Raw genomic sequence first — 22202 nt, 5'->3', positions numbered from 1 at the left:
CCCGGGCGGGCGGGGCTGGCTGTGCTGTGGGCGTGTTTGCCCCGCCCGGGGCGGGCAGTTCCGCAGCTGCGGGCGAGTGACGTGTGGGGGGAAGCGGCGCCATGGGCGGCTCGGCCAGTGTGATCCCGCGGGACTTGCTGGGCGAGTACCAGGTACCGGCACCGGCTGCAGCGGGGGGCACGGCAGGGCGTTGCGGTCCCGGAACGTGCCCGGAGGCCAAGTAACCCGTGGCCGAGGTGGCCTGGATCAGGCCTTGGCCCCGGTGCCGGCGCTGACCCCTGCTCTCCCCGCAGGAGCTGACGTTCCTGAGCAAGCAGGAGATCTTGCTGTAAGTACCGGAATATCTTAAGTGGGGCGGGATGGAGGCGCGGACCGTCCCGTGCCCCCGGCGCCAGCCCGGTCCGCGAAGCACGGAGTGCTCCGGCCCTGCCCCGGGGCTCCCGTTCCGCCGGGACGCCCAGCTGAGCCGGGAGGTGCTGATGACACTCCCTAAAAGCCGGCTGTGATGGGGCGAAGGTCCGCGGGTGTTACCGGTGACGCCCTGGCCAGCGCGGTAAGGTTTGGGGGCTAGCCCGAGCCCGAGGTGACCCTTCTGACAGGTACCCGGGGTGGGCAGCAGACAGACCGGCTCCTCTCCTGGTCTCGGAGCAGATATGGGACCTCCGGCCAACACGCTCCCCTGGCGGAGTTGGCAGGAGCCCTGGGAACGGTCCACCCCGCCCTGGGAAGCACTGCCGGTGCCCAGCCGGGCTGCTGCCACCCCGCTCGCTCCACAGAGCCGCTCTTTTTCTTGCCTCATGAAGTGCCTACAAGAGGTTCAGTGAACTGCTGCCAAAGGAGGAGAGGGAGAACGCCTGCTCCGCGCGGGTTCCCAAGAGCCAGATCTTGATGCTGCCTGAGCTGCGGGTATGGTGCCTGGCAGACATGGGACACTGCTGCTGCCGGGTCTGGGCCCCCCATGCACCCACCACGGCCTTGCTGTGCCAATAAAGTGCTTCCTTGTCCACACCGAGCAGCTCAGGATCCCAGGAATCCCTGCTGTGCAGGATCCTGGGGATTCCTGTTGTGCCACAAGGGCTCCTGCTTCTCCTTGCTGCATCCCAGGAGGTGCACAGGACAGGTTTGGCCGTGCCGTGGGTGATGGAGCAGTGGCACAGTGGGGCACCTGCTCACCTGCCAGAGCAGCAGCCAAGGCCAAGGTGTGCCTGATGGAGCCAGCACAGTCTAGCCCTGCCTGAGCTGTTCCCGTATCTGCAGGCAAACCCCTTCCAGCACCGGATCTGCCATGTGTTCTCAACCTCAGAGACCAGGGATGACAGCATGTCCTTTGAAGACTTCCTTGATATGCTGAGTGTCTTCAGTGATTCTGCCACCTCTGATGTCAAATCCCACTATGCCTTCCGCATCTTTGGTAAGGCTGGAGGCAGGTGCTGTGTTCTGGGATCCCTGCACCTTGAGGAAGTGGGAGCAGGGTGATGAATCGATGTTCAGGAGAGCTGGCAGTGCCCTTTCATTACCCACAGGGATGCTGGCTTTATGAACTCCTTGTGGGAACAGTTGGTTTGGCATAGTGAGGCACACAGAGCGGTGCATTGTCAGTGCTTGTGACTCTCTGGGGTCACTGCAGCCCTGCCAAAACCTACCTTGTCTCTCCCCACAGACTTTGATGACGATGGGACTCTGGACAGGAAGGACCTGGAGCAACTGGTGAACTGCCTGACAGGGCAAGGCGAGGAGTCCAGGCTGAGCAGTGCAGAGATGGAGCAGCTCATCCAAAATGTGAGGCCCTTTGCCCAGGGCATGGGCACTGCATGGCCCCAGGCACAGAGCTGAGCACTCACCTTCCTCCACAGATCCTGGAGGAGTCTGACATCGACAAGGATGGCACCATCAATCTCTCTGAATTCCAGCATGTTGTCTCCCGCTCCCCGGACTTTGCCAGGTGCGCTGGTCTCCAGAGGCTGCGTGGGGGTTCATCACCTGATTGCTCACTGGAGCAGAGCTGGTGGTGGCAGGAGGGCAGGGCTGCCCTCTTCCAAGTTTGCTGTAATGGCAGAGGGATCTGCACCCCATGCTGGCTCTACAGAGCCTCTCCCACATGGGATTCTGGTCCCTGCAGTGCTGGGGGCTTGTAAAGCCTTTGTGTGACTACCAAGCAGGTGCAGATCCTGTCATATCTCTTGCAGCTCCTTCAAGATTGTCCTGTGAGCCCCATGGCTGTCCAGCAGCACTCCTCCAGCTCCTGCAGGTCCTTGTGGACTCAGCCATTTCCTCTTTCAGGGAGCACAGGCCCGGCCCCTCAATGGCCTGGCTGTGCTGCAATGCCTTGGGCAGGAACCTTCCTGCTCCTCTTTTAGGTGCCTTCTTGGCAGCAGAGGGTCCCAGGAATCTGCCTCTCCTGCAGCCCCTCTGCTGTCCTAGCACTAGAATTTGAATCCTTATCCATTCCAAGGGCAGCTCTGCAGGTGAGGGAGGAAGAGCTGCTCCTGCCTGGGGCCATTCTGCACCAGCACAGCCCCTCTGCCCCCAGGACCAATTCCTGTGTTGTGCCTTCCAGCAGCAGGCAGGGAGCTGCCTCCCCTGCCAGCATCTTCCTGCCTCTTCTCTATTTCTGGGAGCCTCCCTGCTGCCACATGGATCCATTTCTCTAAGCAATAATCAAAATGTGGATCATTTTCATGAGCAGTAACCCAGATGGGGGTGCGCTCTCTGAACAGTCACCCAAGAGTCACTGTACAGGTAGCACCCCACAGCAGAGCTGTCCCCCCACGGCTGTGCTCAGAGCCTGCACTCCTCCTCTTCCTCCTCCCCTTCTCTCTTCACTCCAGCACAGCAGCTGTGCTGCTGCCCTGGCCTCTTCCTCCCCCAGTCCCTGCGAGGACACAATTAAAGGGCTCCGGTTTCACCCTTGCTCTTTGCTGCCTTTGTCCAGCTGTGGGATGGGTGCCACGAGGGTGTTGGGGACATGGGCTCCTGCCAGGCCTCTGCTTGCACGCCAGCCACTGCTCCAGGGGACGGGCTCCACATCCTGCTCTACGACAGCCCCTTCTGTGGGCCAGCTCCTTCCCTCCCTCCTCCACACCAGGATCCTTCTGAGCAGCACAAAGACCTCAGTGCTCAGGCTGGAGGCACCAGGGAATCCTGGGCAGGCAAGTGGTGCCAACACTGTGGGCAGCACCAGGGTCCTTTGTCCTTGTCCAGGCATTGTCCCTGCCCTGGCCTGCAGCCCTGCCAGGGCTGATGTGGGGCCTGGGGGCCAGCAGAGCCCCCATGCTGACAGCTCTCAGAGCTCTTTCTCACAGTGCCTGCTGCTCCTGGCCCTTCCAGCTCCCTGCCCCATGGTAGTATCTGGCAGTATCTGAGGCCTGTGCCCCTACAGCCCCAGGGCTGTGTCTGCTGGCAGCACAGCAGCCAACGCCTCCAGTGGCTTTTTTGATGTCCCAGAACAGGCTGTGCAGGAAGTTCAGTGCATGGGTCCACCTGGGAGCAAGGCAGTGCTGGTCCCTTGGGGGAATGCTGCCTGGACACGCCAGTTCTGTGTGGAGCTCCCCACTTCCCCCAGCCCTGTCCTGGCACTGCCGATGTTTCCCAGCAAAAGCAGCCCTGGCTGCAATCCCAGACCTCACCCTCAGCCATCACAGAGTCAGGTCCTGCTGGCAAAGTGTCCAGGATCTGCCCATAGCAAGATGAGATGGGGACAAGGAGCTGATGCTCCCTGGGCAGGCTATGGGTCCCACATGCAGCACAACACTGTGGTCTTTGAAGGGGGTTGTCACAGCCTCTCTTCTGCTGGGGGCTGCCCTCCTCTCAGCCCCAGGCACCAAATTTTCTTACTCCTGGTCACCTCTGCCTTCTCCTGTTTCTCACGGTGCCAGGGTGGCATCACCCCATCGCTCTGCTCCACCACCACAAGGACTCCCTGCTCTGCCTGCACCACATTGCCACAGCACAGGCCTCCAGGCACGGCCCCAGAGGAGCCCAGGGCTGCCCAAGGGACAGCCTGCCCAAGTTAGCACAGCCTCGGGCAGTGTCCCTCTGCAGGCATACAGCCAGTGTCCCTGCAGGGCCCCACATGCCCTGGCCCAGCGCTCAGCCAAGCACAAGAGGAGGGGACTCCACAGATCTGATGGCCAGCACAGTCCTCTAGCCCCCTTTGAAGCCATGGGCAGATCTTCCTCTACCTGCAGGGAGAGCCAGACACGGCTGCACTCCATGGGGCCAACTGGGGTGGTTCTGGCTAGGAAGGCTCTCAGCCCTGCCGCACACACAGGTGTCTGAAGGACTTTATATAAAAACATCAGACATTTCTGCACACGCACATGGGGCCGCAGGGGTGTCCTTGCCCACCCAGCATAGGGGAAGCTGTTCCCAGCTCCCCTTCCCCGGACACAATTCACATTTTCCACATACTAAAAACAAACCAAGCACAGACACACAGCACATGCCGCGGGGCTGGCACCACCCAGCTGCACACATGGCCCTGGGTCCCACAGAGGGACGTCACAGTGAGGTGGGGCACGAGGGGTCTGCAGCCGCCCCCTCCTGCCCTCTGCATAGAGGGGTCAGGGCCTGGCAGAGCCCAGGCTGCACTAGCAGCCTGAGCCAGGAACCGTGTCTATACCTGCAGCAGGGACGCTGGGCTGGAACCACCCTGCAGGTCCCTGGAAGGTGTGTGGCACCCCTCACACCCACAAGGGGATGCTCAGGGAGCCTGCGAGGGTCTAGACCCCACTGGCTGGTGGGTGCTGCCACAGAGTGTGGGTGCCAGGCTCTGGGCATGCACACATAGACAACACAGACCCTGGCAGCAGTGCACCAACCGGTGAGGCTCAGCAGAGCAGAGGCAGTCACGGGTGAGGGCTGGGCTCCCATCCCCGTCACACCACCGAGTCCTGGATCTCAGAGCCCAGGCGCACCCGGGGTCTTTGGCAGGCAGGAGACACCTCCACAAAGCTGTCACGGATGTGGAGAGGCCTCTTCTCTGACTCAGAGAAGGTGCGTGGGGGTCCTGGGGGCTCATGCACAGGGGTACTGACGATGTAGTTGTCCTGCAAGGCCTGGTAGCCCTTGTGCTCAGGAGCCGTGCTGGGCAGGCTGCTACCATTCAGGGGCAGGCTCTCCACTGGCTTGCGGGGTGGCTTCTGGTGCCTGCTGGGGTCACCAGGCTCCAGCAGGGCTTTCATGCCGTCACGGTGCCGGTGCAGGACAAAGAAGGCCAGCACGAGGACGGCAGCAGCAAAGAGCACACACATCACCAGGAACTCGGTCCAGTAGGTCTTGCCGTCCAGCCATGCTGCAGCACTGCCCACCGCTGATGTGCTCCGGGACGTGCTGACCGTCTCCAGGGTGTCACGGCCAGCAGCCACCTTCCTGCCTGAGTTTGCTGGCCCAAGGGCTGGCTCTTGCACGCCCACGCAGTAGCTGGCCATCAGCTTGTGGAACCCCTCCTCCAGAGACCAGCACTCATAGATGCCTGCACGCTCTGGGCTGCCCACCAGAATGAGGGCTCCGTCGGGCAGCACCAGGTAGGAGGCGTTGACATCTGCCCCGTTGTGCAGCCAGTGCCGTGAGGCCAGGTTGGAGAGCAGCTGGCATGGCAGCGGCTGCACTGCATTGGGAGGTAACCGGATCTGCTGGCACGGGATGCCCGAGGCTGCAGAGAGAACCCATGGGAACATCAGGGAGGGGACCACTGCTGCGGGCAGGAGGCTGATGGGAGTGTGCTGGAGTAGGATGTGTGGATCCCTCCCGGGATGTGTGGGAGCCCCTGGGACACGCACTCATGCACCAGCACCAGCGAGATCTCACCTGAGGTCAGGAGGATGCGGGGACGGGGCTGGGAGGCATTGGCCCGCTGGCAGAGCCGCTCTGTGTCAGCATCCTCGATGTCCTGTGCCCAGTGCCTGGGAACAGAGGGAGGGCAGGGCAGTGGGTGCCGTGAGGTGTAGGGGTATGGCAGAGGGTGCAGCACTTACTGTGAGTGTGCCGGGGGATGTGGGGCGACCCTGCGGCAGGCACTCGAGCTCCAGGCGCAGAAGGGATCCCGTGCCAGCACACACTCCCCACAGCTGTGGTACAGGCTGCAGTTGGCAAAGGGCACCTGCGCCACTGCTGCGTAGGTGGCTGCATAGACAAGGCCCTGCGGGAGGGGACGTGCTGGGGTCAGCAGGGGGGACTCCTGCACACCCACCCCTGCCATCCCAGGTCTCCGTCCCTCAGCCCACGAACACGACCTGCCCTGAGCAGGCTGAACCCCAGTGCTCCCCTTTCCCCGGCTCATGCCTTGTTCTGGTCCAGCAGCAGCTGGAGAATGGGCTGCCCGTCAGGGAAGAGGTGGATCTCCTCAATGATGTGCACACCGTGGTTCACCCGCACAGCCTTGTGCAGCCGCCCATCATCTGCAAACAGAGGGGCTGTGCTGAGCAGGGCACCCACCTCTGGCACACACCATACCCCACCAGAGCCCACCTCCTGCACCCACCAGTGCCAGACACACACCCTGCCCTGCCAGAGCCCGCCTGACCCACCCGTGCCCAGGAACAGGACGTCATAGGTGCCGTGCACGCCCTGCGCACGGTGCACGCCGATCTGCTGGTAGCGCCGCTGGCTCTGCAGCAGCAGCGGCTGGCTGCGCACGGGGCTGTCCATCAGGAAGTGGTCCTTGATAAAGTTCAGCACCCGATCTGGCATCTGCAGCGACGAATTGATCTTCAGGCGCCGTGTGTGGCTGGTGATGCACTGCAAGGAAAGGAAGAGGCTCAGAAGGGTACCATGCATTGGGGCCAGGAGAGCAACGGGACAGCGCTGCATCCTGTGCTCGGGCAGGTGCCAAGGGGCCACCTACCATGCCTGGCCGGGGCTCTGGCACGGGGCTGGTGTCCGTGTACCACTGCTGTGTCTCGCGGTTCACCTCCTTGTAGAGCCCACCAAAGGCACGCTGCACGCTGTGCATGGGGAAGGCGCAGACGGCTGAGCTGCCCAGTCCACCCTTGTTCCTGGTGAGGAGAGGCAGAACCCATGGCAAGATCAGGCCCTGGCTCTGCTGAGCCTCCCATGCTGCCCTGGATCCCCAGCACTCACCACTGCGAGGTGAAGACACCATAGAAGAGTGTCTCCCTCCAGCGCAGCTCACCCGGGGTGAGCACAAAGATGTCCTGCAGCACGTTGAAGGGGAACCCATCCTCAGGGTGTGAGCAGAGCAGCTGTGCCTTCAGGAAGGTCGTCCAGCGTCGCTGCAGCACGCGCTCCCCGCCCTGGTCCCCCTGCATGGCACAGCGGGTCAGGCTGCCATGCCACGGCCACAGGGAACCCCACGTGCTGAGCCAACGGAGCAGCTCCAGGCACCAAGGGCTGGAGATATGCAGGATGGTCCCACATCCCCCCCCCAGTCCAGCAGTGAGTCACACCCCAGGCACAGCCCCCACACGCCCCTGCTGCTTTATGCCCACCTTGCACACACGTGCAATGCGGGAGACGATGGTGTTCTCAAAATAGTCAAACTCCTTCCCGGTCTCACTGAAGAAGAAGTAGACCTTGTCATCGTCGCCCTCAGGGCTGCCGGCAGGCAGGCTCTCCCGCAGGTAGGCTGAGCCCACGAATGCTGGGTCTAGAGGCACAAGAACCCTCAGCACTGCTGGGCCACTACATCCCACTCTATCCCTTGCCTACAGCACTGCGGGGAAAAGGGACCCGGAGCGGCCATGCCAGCCCCAGCACTCACCTTGCAGCCAGTTGAGGGAGTTCTCGGTCTTGAGGGCGATGCGGCTGTCCTGGCTGCGGGAGATGGTCGGCTCATTGCCCTGGAAGTTGCTGACGGTCCCGGCGTAGAGCTCGCCGTCTGCCAAAGACAAGCTCCTGCTGGGAACTGCCACGTGCCACCAGCACGGCCCTGCTTCTGCTGGGGTCTGCGATAGCCCGGCCTTGGCTCAGCTTGGCCGGGCAGACGCAAGGAGGGGGAGGCACAGGGAGAAGGGCAAAGGTGCCAGGGCACTGCAGGGAGGGAGAGGGCTCCAGGGTGGCACGGCGAGGGCAAGGGAGGAATGACGAGGGTCCCAGGGTGTTGTGCCTTACCGACCATGACAGCTGTGGAGCGGTACTCGGGGTCAAAGGGGCAGCGTCCTTTCCCATCCTCCAGTACCACCTTCCCCGATGCATCCCGCTCCAGGCTGAAGTGCTGCACATTCTGCAGCAGGACGAGGCTGTGAGCCAGCAGCACTTGTCCCATTGCCAAAGATCCCACTGCAGGGCCCTCAGGGCATGGGGGGACCCTGCTCCTGTACTCACGATGTAGGCGCAGGCTGGGCTGAAGGCGCAGGTCCCACAGGTGTACAGGTGAGTGCTGTTCAGCTGCAGCAGCAGCTTGATGTAGTTGTGACAGTCCCTCTGTGGGGGTTAGAGGACCCAACTCAGCCCTTGGCTCAGCTCTCTCTCTCACAGCCACCCTGCACAGAGCACTGGCCACACCCACCGCAGCCCCCAGTGCCTGCTGGCAATGGGGCTCACCTGGGGGTCCTTGCCCTTGAACACACACTGCCTCTTCTTCTCTTCATCTGCACTCCACAGCAGCTGTGGAGAAGGGACAGTCACTGGGAGCTCCCCTGCCCCTGGCTGGTCCATGCACACTCTCCCTGGGCTTGTTCATAGTATCCACATCCCACCCAGCTCAAACATCCTGCTCTGGGGCAGTTGAATGCATGACGGCTCACACAGACCCAAAATGCTGGTGGGGACGGAATCCCTGCTCTCCAGCTAACTGGGTGCCCCCTCCCTCCCCAAGGGCCATCCAACCCATCCCTGGGCTCACCCTACGAACTGGGGAGTTGGGTTGGAAGTTGCTGGTGTTGAGGGTGAGGAGCAGCTCTCGTGCCCCCAGGTAGAGGGTCCCACCGTCCGGGCTCAGCAGTAGGGCTGTGTAGTTGGACACACCAGGTGCCTCAAAGCGCTGCACTACTCTCTCAGGTGAGTCTGTGGGGCAAGAGTGGCAGGCATCAGCCTCATGCTGGCATCTGAGCCCCAGGACCCTGCACCACAGCTGCTCCTGGTCCCTCTGCCCAGCTCCTTGGCCATGCCACCCACCCGCAGCAGCCAGGGCCAGATCTGGCTCTGCCCACACTGCCAGACACACGTGGCACCCCACACTGCAGTGACCTATGCCAGACCCAAGGGCACCCAGGAGGCACAGCTGTGTCCTGGCCCTGAGGATGCCCCAAAACCCTGCCTAGCACAGGGGCAGCTGCTCAGCCACATCCAGCCCTAGAGCTCAGCCCCACAGCACGGGAGGCTCTGCCCAGCCCAGGCACTGAGGGACCCCAACCTCACAGCAGGGGGAGATGGGTGCTGGGAGCATCTTCCTCCCCAGCCCGCAGGGCTCAGCCCCATGCTGCAAGTGCTGCATGCCGGGCTCAGCCCGGTGCTGTCCACACTGGCCTGTGGGACTCAGCCCGTGCCGGACACGGGCCAGTGGCCAAGCTGAGTCAGGGAGCGCCCGTCCTGTCCCATCCCAGCCCGTCCTCTCCCGTGTGGGTGGCCTGGCCCCGGAAGCCCTTCCTCTCCTACTGCTCTGAATCAGAGGGGCCTGGCTGTGTGAGCGGGACACGTCGGGCTGACTCATGCTGCCAACTCCCTGACCCCTGACACTCTGGGGACTCCCTGATCGCCCCCAAACCCCTGCCTGCTCCCAGAGTCCCACCAGGATAACCCCAGAGCTCCTGCCAGCCTCTTCCAACCCCCTGCCAGCCCCCAGTGTGAGGGCTGGGGGAACTGTGGGGCAATGCTGCTGTGGGGTGGGACCCCATGGCTCTCACCTCCCACTGCTTCACAAACCCCAGGTTTTGGATGGGGCAGCACCTCCCCCATGGCACGGGGCTCAGCTGGCCCCAACACCAGCCCAGCTCTCCCACAGTGCTGCAGAGAGGAGGAAGCTGATGTCCAGTGCACCCCCTGTGAGGGGTCCTGCACCCCGGTGGAGGGGTGATGCCACCCGTGGTGGGCATGGCAGTGGAGGGACAGCAGGGCCCCTGTGCCTTGCAGAGCTGTGCTGGCATGGGGAGATAGCTGCTGGTGTGGCTGCCAGGGACCTGTCAGGACAAGACCTGCTTCTTCCAGACAAACCTGCTGCCGGCACATCCAGTGCTCCCAGGGGAGCAGCTCCCAGCTCCTCCTTCCCACCAACCACAGCCCCACGTGGCCATGCTCCATGGGAGTCACCACGGGGCACACACCGGCCACTGGCCCATGCTCCCTGCCCAGCTCTCCCTGCATCGCTGGGGTCCAGGCCAGGATCCCTACGCACTGCCTGTGGCTCCAGCCCAAGTCCCACATCCTCAGAGGTGTGCAGAGCATGGGGCAGAACTGGTCCGTGCAGGCAGGGCCAGGCAGCATGGCTCAACACGGCACGGCACAGCATGGCACGATGCCGAGCTGGTTGTCTCACTTCGTCCCAGCCTCCTGTCCAACTCAGCAGGTCCCACATCTGCTGGAGCCACCACGGCCATGGCCAGCGGTCATGGGAGCATGTGGTGGGGCCACATCCACACCAGTGAGCTGCAGCACACTGAGCGAGGGAGCGCCTGCAGCTGCCCAAACCACGGCACCCTCCCAGGCCAGCCAGCACAGGACGGGATGGGCTCTGCTGGCCGGCAGCAGCTGGATCCAGCCTCCTTCTGGCAGCAGAGTCGTGGGTGGCTCCCCCACACAGCACAGCTGCCAGGGCTGAGCCCAAGCAGCGTGCCCCCACGGCTCACCCAGCCCGTGCCAGCTGCTGGGGGCTCTGCAGGGCAGGAGGGGCTGCAAACAAGCCCCCCAATTGTTACAGTTCTGCCTGGCCTGGTACCCTCCAGGATGTCCTTCCCTGGCCCCTGCCCAGGGCAGCCCCCAGCACTCTGGGGCCATACAGGTGACAAGTGCCCACAGTGGGGCTCAGAGCTGTGCAGAGCTGAGCACTTGCACAGTGAGGGGCTGTGGCATGTCCCCAACCCCAGGGACATCCTGAGCAGGGAGGGAGCCCACGGGCAGAGTCCCCCGGCCGGCTCAGCTCACCCCATCTTGTACAGAGCACCGTACCCCCATCTTGTACCGCTGCTCTGCCTGTGTAGGGACGAGCACCCCCGGGTGCCCCAGGCACACCCACCCTCGGTGCGGGTCCCTACACCCCGCAGCATCCCCAGGGCTCTGCCACGTCCCGCTGACAGGGGGTTCCCGGTGTTCTGGGGAGCTGCCGGGGTTGTCACAAGGCGTTTCCACGCGGCGCAGAGAGCCCGGGGGGACGCGGGACGCTCCGCCGCCTCGGGGGAGACGCCAGCCGGAGCTCTCGGCGGGCCCTGACTCCCTTCCCCGGTGCGGGCAGACCCTCACCCACCGGAGGTCAGCGGACACTCACCGTAGGGCAGGCTGACCCGCGGGACAGGCTCCGGAGCCGCCGAGAGCAGCAGCGCCGCCAGGACCGGCAGCACCGGCCGCGCCGCCATCCCGGACCGAGCCGCGGGGCGCCGCCACGGCCGCGAAGCCGGCCGGGCGCTGCAGACCTGCGGGGAGAGAAGGGGCTCAGCGGCTTGGCACGGCACGGCACGGCACGGCACGACCCGACCCGGCCCGGTCCGGCCGCCCCAGCTCGGCACCGGGCGGAGCAGCCACAGGCGGAGCCCCGCCCGGCCGGACCGAACCGGCCCCGCCCGAGCATTACTGATGCGTCCCCGAGCCCTTCCCAGCCCTTCCCGGCCGTACCGATCCGCTCCAGCCCCGCCGGCGTCCCGCTCGGAAGAGGCGGCGGGCGGTTCCCGGCCGGTACCGCCCCCACGGGACCCGGCCCGGCCCCCGCCCCGCGGCCGTCACGGTGCGGAGGGGACGGGGCTTTGTCCCCGGCGCCAGCGGCAGCCCGGGACTCCCTGCAACCCCCTCCACCCCCGCGGGATCCCGGGAGGTGGTCCTGGAGGGGCTGGCTGGGAGTCCCCGGAAAAGCTGTCCCGGGGTGTCCTACTGTCCTGGGAGCAGCTCGGCCCATGGCTGCTCTCACAGCTGCTCCCTTGCCCCTCAGCTGTGCCCCACGGCCACTGTGCTGGGGGCTCTGGCCGGCACAGCCCAGCGCTCCCCGCCCTCCCTCGGGAGCCGTGGGCTACCACGGGCTGCCTGCGCCAGCCCTACCACGGGCAGATCTGGCCGGCACCGGTGTCCCCACAGGTATCATTTGGCACAGGCGACGCATCCCTGCCAGCTCCTGTGCCCGTCCCAGGGGTCCCGGTGTGGCCATGTGCTGAGCAGGTAGTGCTGGACAAGGTCCTCTGCCTGGCCCTCGGGGGGCTCTGTCCCTTGCTGGGGTGTGGGGGTCTCACAGCCCCCACAGCCCTCAGAGCACTGCCCACCCGGCCAGCAGCTCCCACACAACGGTTATTAATGACAACACTTTATATCGCCATGGCAACGGGGACAGGGGGACCGAGGGATGGGGTCCGAGGATTCCCCTGCAGCAGGCAGCTTTTCTGGGACCAGAGTACCCAGCGCTGCCCTCCCAGTGTGGGCCAGGGCTTCCCATGTCCTTCTTGGTCAGTCCTAGTCCTGGACCGCAATGGTGGGGCCCACTGTGAGCCCCCTGCCCAGGAGAAATGCTCCCCACCCTCCCGGGACAGCTGTATCCACACTCCTTGGATGCCTATGCCCATGCTCCTGTAACAGCTGTGCCCATACTCCCACACTCTGCCCGCTTGGACGTGCCCACTCACAGCCATACCTGATGTCCAGGGGCTGGAGCTGTGGGGTGCCCCTCTGCCCCAAATCGACCTTACTTCCTTCCCGTCCCCATTGCTCCTGCCGTTCCTAATGGAGTCCTGCTTCTTTCCCAAGCTTGGGACAGCCCCACAGCTCCACCCCAGCCTTATCAGCAGCACCTTTGCCCGGGAGGGAAGTGGCACAGACGGGACAGGACTCTACCCAGCCAAGCTCGTCACCCTGAACAGGGTGGGAGCAGGGACTATCCTGCAGCCATGGCCCCCTGCCCCTTGCCACCTCGCAGCATCTCGGGGGGCTCCAGGGACCCGGCTGTCACCTGTGCACGGCCGTGGCAGTGCCGTGTCGACACTCGGCTGTGATGGCATGCAGTGAGGAAGGGAGCCCCTGTGCGGAGGGCAGCTGCTCTGGGGTGAGCAGGCAGGAGCAGGAGGAAAGGGAAGGGGCAGGCAGGGAGGAAAAGGAGGGCAGGAAAAGGCAGCAGAACCAGGCCAGAGCCTGTGCCTTTAAGCGCCACTCCAGCGCTGCTGGCAGCCAGGGCTGTTTACGCCAAACTCCCATTTATCTCCCGTCCTGCCCACGCAGCCTCCAGCGGGGCAGCGCCGGGGGCACCCGCAGCACCCTGCCCTGCTCTGCCCTCACACAGGCCTGTGCGTGCCCCACGCCCCACTGCAGGCATTGGCACGCACCAGCACGGCGGCCGTGCCACCCTCCCTGCCCACTGCCGGCAATGGGGAAACCTCGCCGGCTGTTTGGGCAGTACCAAAACCTGTGGCCTGGGGTCAGCAGGCATGTGGGGCAGTGGTTTCTGCACCAAATTCCCACGCCAGCACCTGCCACCCCATTCCCACTGGCAGTGGGTGCCTGGGAAGGCGGTGATGGATCTGGCTGCTGCTGCTGCTGTCTGCAGAGAGTGGGGACGGGGCTGTGTGTGCCTCGCTGCTGCTGCTGCCCACGGGCTCCCACCTTCCTCTGCAGCCTGCCCCAGCACGGACATGGCCCCTGCTCAGGGACCTGTGCCCAGCTTGCATGCAGCCCACGCTACCGGGCTCCCCCCACCTTGCGGGGCTCACACGCACGCCCTCGGCTCGGCTGGCTGCTGGGAGCTGCCAGACAGCAGCCGGCAGTCCCTCCTCTCAGCCATGCACACGCAGAGTGTGTGAGCACGCATGCACGCACACCTGCAGCGCGCGGCTGCGGGCCCTGCACAGCCACGCAGCTGCTCCAGCTGCCCGAGACTAGCCGGGGTGCAGGGGGATACCCCTGTACAGCCTCGCTTTGCTGCATCCTGACGGCCTCCTGAGAGAGGCCGCAAGCAGGACGAGGGTTGGGGCAGCCTCTGGCCCGACAGCCCGGCAGGGCTCCCCTCGAGGCATCCCCCATTCCAGGTGCACCAGCTGTGACATCCTGCCTGGGCCAAGGGCTGCCCACGGGGTCAAGCTGGGCTGTCCCCCTGCCTCTCTGGCCCACTGTGAGCTCAGACCCCACTGCCAGGACCGATGGTAGCACACAGCCAGCCCCCCACTGCCCCACAGCATCCCCTTTTCCCAGGCAGGGCACACATGGCACCTGCACCCCGCGCACTGGGTACCCCACAACACACACCTGTTTCATTGCTCCCATCACTCCTGCACGATGGCAGAGTCACTTCTGAGAAACACAGGGTCTCCCCAGACTCCAGCTGTCCCCTGCAATGGCAGCACCTGCCTGCACCCCCACACTGCCCACCTGGGGATAGGTGGGAGGGTGCAAGGGTGCTGCCCTGGGCCCCCACCCCTTGTTGGGCAGGCCTGGCACAGGGCAGGGAAGAGCCAGCAGGAACCCAGGCTAGTGAGTACCCCTGTGGGCAGTGAGGTGGTGGAACACAGGCATGTCAGCTCCCTGGAGTGCGGGAATGTAGGGTCCAAGCTCAGGGCTGGGTGCCCCTTTCCCAGCTGGTCCTGACTCTGTAGAGAGCCCAAACCAGCATCCTGGCACCCTCACTACCCTTGCCCCAGTGCTCCTTGGGGTCAGAGGGAGTCCCAGCCCCCGAAGCAGCCCCAGGCCCAGCCAGAGCAGGCACTAGGACCCAAGGGATGACCCTAAAATCGATAGGACCCCAACCCTCCCTGCACCCCAAGACCAGGGACAGCTTGGGCACCAACAGCTGCTCAGCAGATGTGGCCACATGTCTGGGACACACAGCATGTGTGCACCCCGCAGTGTCCAGGGCACATCACACACATGGGACGCACCACACGCACGCATATCCAAGTCCTGAGCGTGCACTAACACGCCTCCCTGTGAGCAGCCTGTGACGCCCGTCCAAAGCACCCTCAGCCTGGTGTACGCACAGCCAGCACATGTAAACACACGCAGACAGGTCACGGGGTGTTCACACCCTGGGCAGCAAACACACACCTGGGAACAGGCTGTGGGAATGGCCCCCGGTGTGCTGGCACCCCGCACAGACACACACACAAAACACATATAAAAACCACACACACACACACACACAAAACACGTGCGCGCGCGCGCGCACACACACTCACAAAACACACACATACACAGGCACACTCACCTGCTCAGACTCACACAGGCACACCCAGGCGCACACACACAGCCATGCACGCACACGCACACACAGAGCCATGCACACACAGTCACACAGCCGTGCACACGCACTGTCCCTCACACACACACTGTCACTGTCACATACACACGCACAGTCACACAGCCGTACACACACGCGTGTTCCCACGCTCACACGCGCTCCAGCCCCTCCGCAAATCTCCGCGCTCCGGTCCCTCGGGCCACCTCCCGTGCGCGTACACGCGCCGCCCCTCGCACAGCCCCGTGCACGCGCACCCGCCCGTGCACGCCCCTTGCACACTCGCTCCTCTCACACGCGACCGCCACCGGTGCCCGGTGCCGGTGCCCGGTGCTTCCCCTCCCGCAGCTCACCCGCTTGGCGGCTCCGAGGCGCGGCGGGAGCCGTAGGCAGCGGGGGCGGCTCCGCGGTGTTTCCCCCCCACCCCCGGCGGTGCGGGGCGGTGCGGGGGCGGCTCCGGGGGGCTCCGCCCGCAGCACAACAAAGGGCCGGCCCGCCCCTCCCCGCCCCTGCCCCGCCACCGCCCGGGGGAGCACGGGCTGGGGGCGGCTGCTCCTGCCTGGGGAGTCATCCTCATTTCTCGGGGGTGGGAACTGGAGGGGCCTGTCTGTGCCCCCCTCGCTTTCTGGGATGGCACCAGAAAGGCCCTAAAGGGGGTCGTGCCGGTGTACCCAGGACTGCGTTTTTCAGCCCCAGTACACCGAGGGGCTTCCAGCACCGTGGGGCTATTGGGGAGCCTGGTTTGGGGGGGGCAGCACTCACTGGGGGCCCTTCCTGGGGGTCCCTGGTGGCAGGGGTGGCTATGGGGGCACCTAATGCCTGTACACACAGCCCTAGAAACCATGGTGAGATCCTCGTGGTGATAGCCAGCTCAGGGAGTTTTGGGATACTTCATGGGTCTAGGCAGCTCATGGTGACATGTTCAGGGATGCCATGGCCATGGTGTCCCCACAGTGGCACACTCGGACCTGGTGGCTGGCAGCTGGGTGTCAGCAGTGCCCAGAGCTGCTGGGATCATGGGTATTGGAATGCTGTGCTGGACAGGCAGAGTCCCCACAGGGGTCCCAGCATTCCGCTGGCAGCCCCAGGAGATCGGATGGTCGCCGACGGGGGGGGACACAGCTCCCACTCCAGCCTGCAGGCCAGCAGCTCCGGGCAGTGCTGGGCTTCTTACGTTTGTGGGTGACCCAAGGAAACACGGCCCCTGTCAGCCCCCGGGCCCCCTCCACGGGCAGACACAGCCCTGCCTGCGGGCGGCAGGGAACTCATACAGCCCCCACACCGTGTCCTTGTTCAGGCTCTGGCTGGGTCCCAAACCTGTGGGACCTGTCCCTCCCTGAGGTCCTGGCCCCACACCCAGCCCTGCCAGCACTCTCGTCTCCCCAGGGCAGCCACGCTGGGGACACTGGAGTGGCACAGCAGGGAGGGTGTTGGGCTGTGGCCAGGGACGAACGGGCGGTGCCTTTGTTTGGGGCCTTCCCTGGGCCTGTGCCACATGGCCGCTTTTGTCCTTTCCTCGCGGGGGGGGGGGGGGGGGGGGGGGACAGTGGCCGCGCTGGCCTGACCTAGTCCTGCCAGCGCTGCGGTCACTGGGTGGCTCTGACCGTGGGGCCAGGGCAAGGGCAGCCAGGGCAAGGGCAGCCAGGGGGGCAGCTGGGGCAGTGGCCAGGCCCCTAAGCTGTGCTGGCCTGTGGCCGCAGGGCTGCTGGCAGCATGGGCTGGGCTGGGGGAGCAGGGACACCCGGGACCCTGGACCGCTGCTGACCTCCCCGGCACTGCGGCCCCCCAGCTCCTGCTCTGGTTAATGTTAAAGCCGGGCAGATGTCAACGACTGCCGCGGTTCCTCCAGCCCCTCCGCTGGGGGCTGCCAGCTCCAGGGCTGTTTTTCTTCCTGGAGCAGGCTCTGCCCATCCCATGTGGCTAAAAAAAGCCATCGGTTTGGCTGGGACATCAGGACAACAAATTCCCAGCCCGAGCAGCCTCCTGGCAACCCTGGCATGCTCCAAGCACCTTCTCGGGGTGCCCCTGGTGTACATCATCCCTGTTGTCGTTCGTCATTGTCGTCGTTGTCCTCCTCCTCCCCACGCAGGGCCAGGCGAGGTGAAGGTCCCCGGTGGAACAGTGGCAGTTGCCCTTGTCCAGTTGGTTCCAGCTGCCGAGTCACGCGCCAGCCATGAGCAGGGACACCGGATTCCATGTAGGGTCAGGCTCTGTCTGCGTGTCCCCAGCCCCACTGTGCCCCCCCGATTTCACACCGTGTTTTGGAGTGAGGTTTGGTCTCAGTTCTGTACGGGGTTTTACGGCTAGGTTTGGTCCTGAGGATGTCTGATACCGGTTCCACAAGGGCTTTTTCAAAGGGTCCCGGGGGGTGGGGCTGTTCCCAGTTCCACGTGGGGTTTTAAACCTCTGTCTGATCCCCAGGTTTCATTCCTGGTCCCATGCAAAGTTGCGAAGCTAGGCCTGGTCCCAGGGGGTTTTGTTCCCTATTCCACGAGGGGATTTACTACCAGATCAGGTCCTGGGGGAGTTTGGTCCCTGATCGCTGTGGGGTTTGGCAACTGAGTCAGATTCCGTGGGGGTTTGATCCAGACCCCACGCAGGGTTTTACAGCTAGATTTGGTCCTTGGCCAAATCGGGCCCGGTCCCCATTCCACACGGCATTTTAACAGAAGGGTTTGATTCCGGGTGGGTTTGCTCCTGGTTCCACGCGGGGTTTGGCCGCTTATCCGTAAGCCCGATGTACCCAAGGATGCAACACCCCTTTGGTGGGAACATGGACCGCTGCGGATCGCGGCCACCCCGAGCTTTGGCATAGCGGCGGGATGCAGCAACAGCCCGAGCCGCACCGCGGGACCCCGCCAGCCCCTCCCGGAGCCCCCGCGGGGCCCCACGGGGGGATCCGGGGCTGTGTCCCGCCCCGGGGCGGAGAGAACCGCGCCCCCGCGTCCGCCCGGTCGTGTCCGCCCACGCCATGGCCGCTCGCTGTCTCGGCGCTGCCGCGGCGCTCCGCCGCCCGCCCCGCTGCCCGCTGCCCGCCCGCCCCGAGCAGCGCCGGCACTGTGAGTGGGGACACCCGGGGACACCCGCGGGCTCTCGGGGTGTGCACGCCACGAGGGGGGGTGTGCTCCGCACCCACGGGGGGGGCGGCTCGGATTCTTTTGGGGGGCGGTGTCTGAAATCGGATCCGCGCTCACGCTCACCGCCGGTGCGCGGGGCTTAGCGGACAGGGTTTTGTAGATAGGTCTGGTCCTGGGGAGGGGTTTGGTCCCGGTTCTACGAGGGGTTTCGCAGATCAGTTGGGTCCCAGGGGAGTTTGGTCCCGGTTCCACGTGGCGTTTTGCACTCCCGCTCTCACCTAGTTTGAGCCTGGTGCGGGTTCGCTCGAGGTGCCGGACCAGCGCGGGATTTTACCTTCAGGAGGGTTCACTCGTGCTCCCGGCGCCACGCAGAGCTTTGTTCCCTGTCAGTGCTCAGGTCCTACTCAGGGGGGGTCACCTCTGCTCTGGGTACCACGTGCGGTTTTACAGCCTGATCCACAGAGAGGTTTGGCACCCAGAGGGGTTTAGTCCTGGTCCAGGATCATCACAGGGATTTGCACGCCGGTTTGTGCTCGAGTCTGGCCCCAGGGGACTGCAGCTGCTCCTGGTTCTGGTCCCGTTCTTCATCTCACTGAGGCGTTCCAGCCCGGCTTGCACGTGGATCCCTCTCTCAGAGGAATGTGCCCCTATCCCTGTCCCCCTCACATGGTGGGTTCTGCACTCTGACCCTCAGAGCAGCAGTGCTGGACCCAGTAACTGGCCCAGACCCCAGTGGAGCTCGCCCCTGACCTGTACCTGTCGCTGAGCCAGGCTGGCACCCATACCTGGCTGGAAGAAGCTGTATGGTCCCCACAGGATGCCCTGGGCTCACACAAGGGTGTGGAGCTGTGGGACCAGGGGTGCACCCCTAACACCCCTGCTTCCCCCTGCTCTCCAGATGCCAACAAGCGGATCAAGGTGGCAAATCCAGTGGTGGAGATGGACGGGGATGAGATGACGCGAATCATCTGGGCCTTCATTAAAGAGAAGGTGATGGGGTCCTGCCCCAGGAACGGGCGGGTGTGCCACAAGTGGAGCTGGGGGGTCGGACAGGGAACGGGTGATCCCTGTGCTGCCCTCTGTCTGTCCCTCCTGCCTCTGTCCCTCTGTCTCCAGGAAGCAGGTCGTAAAATCGGCACAATTACCAGAAAGACCTTTAAGTGAGGCAGTCCGGGGCAGGGGCAGCGGCAGCGGGAGCTGTCTCACACAGGGAGGCGTGTTCAAGGCAGGGGGGATTATCCTTGCCAGCAGAACCATCTTGGCCAGGGTCGACCATCTTGGGCAGGCAGCCAGGCTGGGCCAGGATCGGTGCCAGGGCTGGCCTTGCTGTGGTGCTGCTCCCCAGCCTGTCCCCCCATTCTGACACTTTCCTGGCCCCTCAGCTCATCCTGCCCAACGTGGATGTCCAGCTAAAATACTTCGACCTGGGGCTGCCACATCGGGACAAGACGGATGATCAGGTCACCATTGACTCAGCGCTGGCCACCCAGAAGTACAGCGTGGCTGTCAAGTGTGCCACCATCACGCCTGATGAAGCCAGGGTGGAAGGTGGGCAGGGCAAGGGGCCAAGCTCTCGTCCCAGTGGGAGGGTGCTGGCAGCTCCATGGGGTGCTGAGCCTCCTGTCTGTGCACAGCCCCCTGGGGTCAACAATGCCTTCCCACTGTCAGCTCCGGTTTCTGGTGGGCTGGGGGGTGCACCATACCCAGTGCTGTGCCCCTCTCCCCACCCTGGGGGGCTCATGGGTGCTGTGGGGACCCCATGGCCCTGGGGACACACTGACACCTGCTCTGTGCCAGTCATGATCTCATGCTAGCTGTCCCTCCCCTTGCAGCAGGCTCTGGCAGCAGCCCTGGCACAGTGGAGCTGGGTGCTGGCAGGAGCCATGGGGGGCTGGGGGGGTCATTCAGGGCTCCCATCTGCATGCCCCACAGAGTTCAAGCTGAAGAAGATGTGGAAGAGCCCCAATGGCACCATCCGAAACATCCTGGGGGGGACGGTGTTCCGGGAGCCCATCATCTGCAAGAACATTCCTCGTCTGGTGCCCGGCTGGACCAAGCCCATCACCATTGGCCGTCATGCCCATGGTGACCAGGTGAGCCAGCGCAGGGGCCGGCAGCGTGGGGCTGGCCAGCAGCTCCCTTAGTCCCTGCCTGATGCTCTGCCTGGCCCCCACAGTACAAAGCCACCGACTTTGTGGTGGACAAGTCTGGGACATTCAAGCTGGTCTTCATGCCCAAGGACAGCAGTGGGGCCAAGGAGTGGGAGGTGTTCAACTTCCCCGGCGGCGGCGTGGGCATGGGCATGTACAACACGGATGAGGTACGGCTGGGGCTGGGGCTCAGGGGGTCCCTGCAGGGCCTTGCCACCGTGGGGGAGATGCCAGGCTGAGGGACGGGGTCCCATGAGGTTCGTGTGCTTCCCTCGCAGTCCATCTCTGGCTTTGCGCACAGCTGCTTCCAGTACGCCATCCAGAAGAAGTGGCCACTCTACCTGAGCACAAAGAACACCATCCTCAAGGCCTACGATGGCCGCTTCAAGGACATCTTCCAGGAGATCTTTGATAAGTATGGGCGTGGGGTGGCTGGGCTGTTGAGGGGGCTGTCCTGGGGGCACTGGCAGTGAGACCCACGTGGGTGAGCATGGCTGACCCCTGGCCTGGGCTCCCAGGCACTACAAGACGGAGTTTGACAAGCTGAAGATCTGGTACGAGCACCGGCTCATCGATGACATGGTTGCCCAGATGCTGAAATCATCCGGTGGCTTTGTCTGGGCCTGCAAGAACTACGATGGAGATGTCCAGTCAGACATCCTGGCCCAAGGTGGAGCAGGGTAGGGTGTGGTGGACCCTGCATCATCACCCCTGGGAGCTGTCCTGACCCCTGTCCCACCGCAGGGTTCGGCTCCCTGGGGTTGATGACCTCTGTCCTGGTGTGTCCGGATGGGAAGACCATTGAGGCCGAGGCCGCCCATGGCACCGTCACCCGCCACTACCGGGAGCACCAGAAGGTGGGTGCGCTGTGCCAGTGAGCAGAGCCTGTGAGCTGCCTGTGCCAGGCTGCCCACGGTGTGCTGTCCTCGCCAGACAGCTGACCACTGTCTCTGCACAGGGACGACCCACCAGCACCAACCCCATTGCCAGCATCTTCGCCTGGACACGTGGCCTGGAGCACCGGGGCAAGCTGGACAGTAACCCTGACCTCATCAGGTGAGCAGGGTGGGCTGGGGGTCCCTGGGTGAGGGTCCCTGCCAGCAGCTGCTCAGGTGGCAGTCGTGGCAGGGCCCGTGGTGCTGCTGGAGCCACAGTGCTGCTGTCCCCAGGTTTGCACAGATGCTGGAGAAGGTTTGTGTGGACACGGTGGAGAGCGGGACCATGACCAAGGACCTTGCTGGCTGCATCCATGGCCTTGCCAAGTACGGGTGGCTCTCGGGGCAGGGCAGGGGGGCAGCCACCTGCACTAGGGCAACTTGGCTGCTCGGGTGGCTGTGCGGGTGGAGTGGCCCTGCAGGGCAGCCACAAGAGTAGGAAAGTGATCAGGAGCTGGCTGTGCACAGTGGCCACAGGGAGATACTGGCCTCTCTGGACAGTCACCAGGGACCTGGGGTGGCTATTCACAACTGATTGGGGTGGGCAGGGGCCACATCCTGGACCCGGGGCTGTGGTGCCTGTGGGAGGAGGTGGGCAGGGACCCCCACCAATCCCTCCCTGTCTCTCCAGTGTGAAGCTGAATGAGCATTTTGTGAACACGACTGACTTCCTTGATGCCATCAAGAACAACCTGGACAAGGCTCTGGGCAAGAAATAGGGGACAGCCTCCCT

The 22202-nt window shown here is 64.4% G+C and overlaps 3 protein-coding genes across 3 annotated transcripts; 2 read left to right on the top strand and 1 right to left on the bottom strand.

Moving 5' to 3' along the window:
* Positions 1-63: 63 nt before the first annotated feature.
* Positions 64-2905, top strand: CIB1 (calcium and integrin binding 1). Its single transcript, XM_062501268.1, has 7 exons — positions 64-152; positions 294-328; positions 804-906; positions 1258-1411; positions 1661-1779; positions 1854-1942; positions 2187-2905. The coding sequence occupies exons 1-7, from the start codon at positions 102-104 to the stop codon at positions 2206-2208; spliced, it is 573 nt and encodes a 190-aa protein (XP_062357252.1). The 5' UTR covers positions 64-101; the 3' UTR covers positions 2209-2905.
* Positions 2906-4422: 1517 nt separating this feature from the next.
* On the bottom strand, positions 4423-11480 carry SEMA4B (semaphorin 4B). Its single transcript, XM_062501333.1, has 14 exons — positions 11378-11480; positions 8804-8964; positions 8503-8565; positions 8284-8382; positions 8071-8182; positions 7721-7837; positions 7449-7606; positions 7081-7262; positions 6845-6995; positions 6528-6738; positions 6283-6398; positions 5976-6139; positions 5809-5903; positions 4423-5653 (listed from the first exon to the last, which is right to left on the bottom strand). Exons 1-14 carry the CDS (start codon positions 11463-11465, stop codon positions 4878-4880), a joined length of 2493 nt encoding a protein of 830 aa, XP_062357317.1. The 5' UTR covers positions 11466-11480; the 3' UTR covers positions 4423-4877.
* A 6796-nt stretch (positions 11481-18276) lies between these two features.
* On the top strand, positions 18277-22202 carry IDH2 (isocitrate dehydrogenase (NADP(+)) 2). The gene is made up of 11 exons (XM_062501349.1): positions 18277-18366; positions 19283-19374; positions 19767-19932; positions 20317-20477; positions 20561-20704; positions 20813-20949; positions 21053-21204; positions 21279-21391; positions 21493-21590; positions 21704-21796; positions 22101-22202. Exons 1-11 carry the CDS (start codon positions 18279-18281, stop codon positions 22186-22188), a joined length of 1332 nt encoding a protein of 443 aa, XP_062357333.1. The 5' UTR covers positions 18277-18278; the 3' UTR covers positions 22189-22202.

This window comes from Cinclus cinclus, chromosome 13, assembly GCF_963662255.1.
Source record: "Cinclus cinclus chromosome 13, bCinCin1.1, whole genome shotgun sequence".
Taxonomy (NCBI): domain Eukaryota; kingdom Metazoa; phylum Chordata; class Aves; order Passeriformes; family Cinclidae; genus Cinclus; species Cinclus cinclus.
Note: the sequence above shows the minus strand (reverse complement) of the source record. Positions and strands in the feature narration are given on the sequence as shown.

Excerpts from the sequence above, each read along its gene's own strand:
- CIB1 (XM_062501268.1), top strand. The coding sequence starts at position 102 with ATGGGCGGCTCGGCCAGTGTGATCCCGCGGGACTTGCTGGGCGAGTAC. Across the intron at positions 907-1,257 it reads TGATGCTGCCTGAGCTGCGG|GCAAACCCCTTCCAGCACCG; the intron begins GTATGGTGCCTG and ends CCGTATCTGCAG. Across the intron at positions 1,412-1,660 it reads CTATGCCTTCCGCATCTTTG|ACTTTGATGACGATGGGACT; the intron begins GTAAGGCTGGAG and ends CTCTCCCCACAG.
- SEMA4B (XM_062501333.1), bottom strand. The coding sequence starts at position 11,465 with ATGGCGGCGCGGCCGGTGCTGCCGGTCCTGGCGGCGCTGCTGCTCTCG. Across the intron at positions 6,739-6,844 it reads CAGAGCCCCGGCCAGGCATG|TGCATCACCAGCCACACACG; the intron begins GTAGGTGGCCCC and ends CTTTCCTTGCAG. Across the intron at positions 5,654-5,808 it reads CCGCATCCTCCTGACCTCAG|CCTCGGGCATCCCGTGCCAG; the intron begins GTGAGATCTCGC and ends TTCTCTCTGCAG.
- IDH2 (XM_062501349.1), top strand. The coding sequence starts at position 18,279 with ATGGCCGCTCGCTGTCTCGGCGCTGCCGCGGCGCTCCGCCGCCCGCCC. Across the intron at positions 21,205-21,278 it reads GTCAGACATCCTGGCCCAAG|GGTTCGGCTCCCTGGGGTTG; the intron begins GTGGAGCAGGGT and ends GTCCCACCGCAG. Across the intron at positions 21,797-22,100 it reads TGCATCCATGGCCTTGCCAA|TGTGAAGCTGAATGAGCATT; the intron begins GTACGGGTGGCT and ends CTGTCTCTCCAG.